The sequence below is a fragment of the Populus euphratica genome, unplaced genomic scaffold (assembly GCF_000495115.2).
Source record: "Populus euphratica unplaced genomic scaffold, PopEup_1.0 scaffold187.1, whole genome shotgun sequence".
In the NCBI taxonomy this organism is placed as follows: Eukaryota; Viridiplantae; Streptophyta; class Magnoliopsida; order Malpighiales; family Salicaceae; genus Populus; species Populus euphratica.
The window spans coordinates 368140-373719 of record NW_011500070.1 but is presented as its reverse complement, the minus strand read 5'-3'; the positions used below and the strand labels follow the sequence as shown (position 1 = coordinate 373719).

Here is a 5580-nt window from a genome sequence, read left to right as displayed (position 1 = left end):
AATTATTTTTTTATATTTTGAATCATTTTGATATGTTAATCTTAAAAATAATTTTTAAAAAATAAAGAAATATATTTTAATATAAAAAATTCTTTAAAAAATAATTGTATTGACACTCTAAATAAATACTAAAATTAAAAAATATGTTTTTCTTTTTCAACGCCATGATTCAATATTAATATCATGTTAGTGTAAGAAAATCAGAAATCAAGTTTTTTTTTTAAAAATTGTTTAAGAGTTTTATTACTGCAATTCATCAAAAATTTTAACTGAATTATAATCTATCTGTTAAAATTCAAGTTAAATTTTGTTTTTTACAATAATTTATTTTTAACTTAAAAAATAATAATATCTTTTAATTGATTTAGATTACCTTATCCAGCGTATAACCCGTCCGCCAAGTTTCATTAAATTATATATATATGTGTGTGTGTGTGTGTGTGTGTGGGTGTGTGTGTGTGTGTGTATTCGAGGAACTAAATTTTCACCGCTGGTTTTATTCATCCTTAACCGGGACACCATCCTCTCATCACCGCAAGATCATGGACGACGGCAGACACGGAAAGCACCAAACCCTCGCACCGCCATGGGTAGCAGTCGAAGGTCACTAAAGGATAACTTATATTTTAACTCCTGAAAATTTAAAAATATTTCAACTGGTCCTCGTACATTGAAAACTTCTAATTTTAGGCTCAAAATAGAAGAAAAAATAAAATATTTAAATCAATAATTTTTTATTTATACTATTAATAGACTTGGGTTTTTTAAAATTAAAGTTAATATAGTGGTTAAATTAAGAATTACTCACAGATTGTATTGATCTAACTCAAGAGTTTTTAGTTATTTTGGGTTCGAAAGGATTTTGGATTGAAATTACTACAAATACAGTTTACCTTTAATTAAAGGACCAAAACCACCTCCACAAGAGTGCCTGCACACGCGCGATCTCTGTATCTCACTCGCGATTGAGAAACATAGCAAACAAAGCGAGAGTGAAAAAAAACCAGAAACCCTAAAACCAAAGAGAATCAAAATTGAGGAAAATTTTCTTTCAATCTCCCACTCGCTCACCTCCCTCGCGTGAGCTTTCACCTTGCAACTTCACAGATCGAACCCAACACGCACAGAAAGAGAGAAGAAGCTCTATAGGTAATCTTAATCATAAAGCTTCTTGCCCCCCCCCCCCCCCTTTTTTTTAAACAATTTTTACTCATTTCCAGGGGTGGGTTCTGGCTTTTGAGTTATTTTTTTTTGAAAAATTTTGTGTTTTGGATGAGGGGGTTTCTTTAAATTTGGTAAAGCTTAACGTTGGTGGGTTTTAACGTTGTGGTGTGGTGGGGTGTTCGAAGTACTTAGTTTTGTCTGAAATTGAGGTAAGGGAAAGGGAAGGTAAATTGGATTGTTGGGTCAAGGTTAGAATTTGTTTTGTCTTTAATGATTTTGGGAGGATTTCTTGAGCTATAATTTCTTGAATTTAGTGCTTAAATTATTTTGGTTAGAACACGGTTATTTTTCTTCGGTATCTGCTAAGATGAGAAGAATAAAAGAGCTGTTGCTGAATTATGGTCATGTTAAGGTGAGATATCGGGGAAGTGGTTTTGGAGAGGCTTTGCATATGGAGCAAGTGTTTTTAAGACTAGAAGCTGCATCTTCTTGATAGCATCCTCTATAGTTTTACCATTGGCCTGGATTAAAATTGTATAAAATTGTGTCAAGAAAGTTTTATTAGCTATCGTGTGGCAATTAGAAAGATACAAAGCAAACGGTATTGTACTGGCACAGGCGAAAAACCATCTTGTTGCTGTTTATGCATGCATATGTCCATTTTATAGTGTTTTGAATGTTAATTTTTGTCAATTCTTCAGGTGCCTTGACAGCAGTGGTTGTAAGAACTGTTGTCAAGTCTCATCATGGACATTGATCTTAGGTTACCTTCTGGTGATCATGATAAGGAAGGTGAAGAACCAAATGGTGTCGATAATATGTTGAGTGAAGTCAAGCTGCATAATGGAGATGCAGAGACTGGAAATGTTGTTGATGTCGCAGAGGAAATACTTTCTATAGAAGGTGGAGATGTGAATTCTCCCACTCCAACGACATTCAAAGAGGACACAAATCTTGAGCCACTTTCTGGTATGGAATTTGAATCACATGGGGCAGCATATTCGTTTTATCAAGAATATGCTCGATCTATGGGATTTAATACTGCGATACAGAACAGCCGCCGTTCAAAAACATCGAGGGAGTTCATTGATGCGAAATTTGCTTGTTCTAGGTATGGGACGAAGCGAGAGTATGACAAGTCCTTTAACCGGCCACGTTCCAGACAAACCAAGCAAGACCCAGAAAATGGAACTAGCCGACGATCGTGTTCAAAGACAGACTGCAAGGCAAGCATGCATGTGAAGAGAAGGCCAGATGGAAAATGGGTCATCCATAGTTTTGTGAAGGAGCACAATCATGGTCTTTTACCTGCCCAAGCCGTTAGTGAACAAACTAGAAGGATGTATGCCGCAATGGCTCAACAGTTTGCGGAATATAAAAATGTTGCTGGTCTCAAGAATGACCCTAAAAATTCATTTGACAAGGGCCGGAACTTGGGACTTGAAGCTGGGGATACCAAAATTTTGCTTGATTTTTTCACCAAGATGCAAAATATGAATTCCAACTTTTTTTATGCCGTAGATTTGGGTGAAGATCAATGTTTGAAGAACTTGTTTTGGACTGATGCCAAAAGCAGGCATGACTACGGTAACTTCTCTGACGTTGTATCTTTTGACACCACATATGTCAGAAACAAGTATAAGATGCCTCTTGCTCTTTTTGTTGGAGTGAACCAACATTATCAGTTCATGTTGCTTGGATGTGCCCTGATATCAGATGAAAGTGCAGCTACTTATTCTTGGTTAATGCAGACTTGGCTCAGAGCAATGGGTGGACAGACCCCAAAGGTTATAATCACTGACCAAGATAAAGCCATGAAGCTAGTAATTTCAGAGGTCTTTCCAAGTGCTCAACATTGCTTTTTCTTGTGGAACATTCTGGGGAAGGTCTCTGAAAATCTGGGAAGCGTGATAAAACAAAACGAAAACTTCATGGCCAAATTTGATAAATGCATCTTCAGATCATGGACAGAGAATGAGTTTGGGAAAAGGTGGTGGAAAATTCTTGACAGATTTGAACTCAGAGAGAATGAATGGATGCAATCACTGTATGAAGATCGTGAGCAATGGGTGCCAATCTACATGAGAGGTGCCTTTTTGGCTGGGATGTCTACAGTTCTGCGATCTGAGAGCACAAACTCCCACTTTGATAAGCATGTGCATAAGAAGACAACTGTGCAGGAATTTGTGAGACAGTATGAACCAATTCTACAAGATAGATATGAGGAGGAAGCCAAAGCAGATTCTGATACATGGAACAAGCAACCTTCATTGAAATCTCCCTCGCCTTTGGAAAAGAGTGTTTCAGGGGTGTACACACATGCAGTATTCAAGAAATTCCAAGTTGAGGTCTTAGGTGTAGTCGCCTGCCATCCCAAAATGGAAAGCCAAGATGAGATCAGCGTTAGTTTTAGAGTTCAGGATTTGGAGAAGCATCAAGATTTCACTGTTTTGTGGAATCAAATGAGGTTGGAGGTCTCATGTATATGCCGACTATATGAATATAAGGGTTTTCTTTGTAGGCATGCTCTGGTTGTTCTTCAAATGTGTCAACAATCTGCCATCCCATCACAATATATTTTGAAAAGGTGGACAAAAGAAGCAAAGAGCAAACATCTTTTAGGGGAAGAATCTGAAAAGGTTCAATCTAGGGTGCAAAGGTACAATGACTTGTGCCAGCGAGCTCTGAAATTGAGTGAAGAGGCTTCGTTATCTCAAGAGAGTTACAATATTGCCTTTCGTGCTCTAGGAGAAGTTTTTGGAAACTGCATCAGCATGAATAATTCTAACAAGAGTCTGGTGGAAGCTGGTACATCTACCACTCATGATCTGCTCTGTATTGAAGATGATAGCCAAAATAGGAGTATGACTAAGACAAATAAGAAAAAGAATCAAACCAAGAAAAGAAAGGTTGGTGGTCAATAATGAATATGAATGCTGATTTCTTATGTTGTAATAGTATACATAAAAAATGACCTCCTCCATAACTGCAGGTGAATTCTGAGCAGGAGATCACGCCTGATGGGCCACAGGATAGCTTGCAACAAATGGTTTGTCTTCCTACACTTTGTCAAACAACCAGAAAAAAAAGAACGAAATATTTGTATTGACTTGGCACATTGAATTTACTACAATTGAAGATGTTATATGTTTGCAAAAAATAGAAAAATAAAATAAAATCAATGACCTTCATTTTAGGTTGGCCGTACATGAATCTGGGTTGGTCATGTTGTTCCTCATTTAGTATGCAAGTGAATGCGCTAGTCAATTTGATCTAACTGCTACTGAGTATCTGCAACTTGATTTGATTTTCTAGGACAAATTAAGTTCAAGAGCAGTAGCCCTAGAAGGCTATTATGGAACACAACAGGGAGTGCCAGGAATGGTAAGTTTGCTTGTGAATGTGGTTATACGCTCATGACAATGTAGTGAAATGAATTTCTTACCCATCTCATTTTGGGCTATACGTTTTTGTAGGTGCAACTAAACTTGATGGCTCCAACACGTGATAATTACTACAGCAATCAGCAGACCATCCAGGGCCTGGTATGCCGTATTAAATGTTGTGTGAATGCTTAATGTGTTATCGGTCCTGTCCAGTAATTAAGCATCAGATATGATTTGACTATTGAAATATGGATTTCATAATTTTAGGGACAGTTAAACTCAATAGCGCCAAGCCATGATGGTTATTACGGCACTCAGCAAAGCATGCATGGGCTGGTATTGTATCTTATCCTGCAGCCAGTAATTTCATTCTCCTACAGCCTGCAAATGGTGAGATTTTTGTGCTGTTTCTAGAACTTGCAGGGACAGATGGATTTCTTTCGCACACCAACTGGATTCGCTTATAGCATCAGGGTCAGTTTTCTAGTCTTGATATTCATTCCGAGTATGCTATTTTCACTTGCAAAATATTCCTAAAACTGGTTTACTTTCTCATAGCAGGACGACCCCAATGTAAGAACAGCGCAGCTACATGATGATGGATCCAGGCATGCATGAGGAACAATTTTCTCACTGTAAGGCAGTTCACATTTTGAAACAGTTTCTTGAATCATGTGGCAATTGAAGTATCAACAACAGCTTCATTTCTTGGTAGGCGAGGAAGAATGAATATCTATTTTGTTATGCAGCAGGAAAGATTCATCTCCACTGAAGCTGAGATTTCTGTAAGCAATGAAATGTATCACGCATCACAGATGGCGGGATTAATATAGGGAACTCACTCTGTAGTATTTGTAAAATAAGAGAGTAGGATGCTTTTTTATTCACTGCATATCACCATAGCAGACCAGTTGAACAACTTCTAATAGGGGTAAAATCTCCCTTGTAAAGCTTTGTTGTACTATTATAGTAGTAATTCCTCTTCAACCTGAATACTTTATCAGCTAACATCAGTTCTCATTTCCCAGTT

General features: G+C 37.4%; 1 protein-coding gene across 10 annotated transcripts; it reads left to right on the top strand.

The window, feature by feature from the left end:
- The first annotated feature begins 915 nt into the window (after nucleotides 1-915).
- On the top strand, nucleotides 916-5580 carry LOC105108437 (protein FAR-RED ELONGATED HYPOCOTYL 3-like). Of its 10 annotated transcripts, none has more exons than XM_011002755.1 (9): nucleotides 916-1149; nucleotides 1866-4073; nucleotides 4157-4213; nucleotides 4480-4548; nucleotides 4641-4709; nucleotides 4818-4886; nucleotides 4965-5024; nucleotides 5112-5185; nucleotides 5300-5580. In XM_011002755.1, exons 2-8 carry the CDS (start codon nucleotides 1911-1913, stop codon nucleotides 5166-5168), a joined length of 2544 nt encoding a protein of 847 aa, XP_011001057.1. In that variant the 5' UTR covers nucleotides 916-1149; nucleotides 1866-1910; the 3' UTR covers nucleotides 5169-5185; nucleotides 5300-5580. The 10 variants fall into 10 exon arrangements, with proteins under 10 accessions (XP_011001057.1, XP_011001056.1, XP_011001053.1 ...); XM_011002754.1 differs by having other exon boundaries at nucleotides 5266-5580; XM_011002751.1 differs by having other exon boundaries at nucleotides 5109-5185.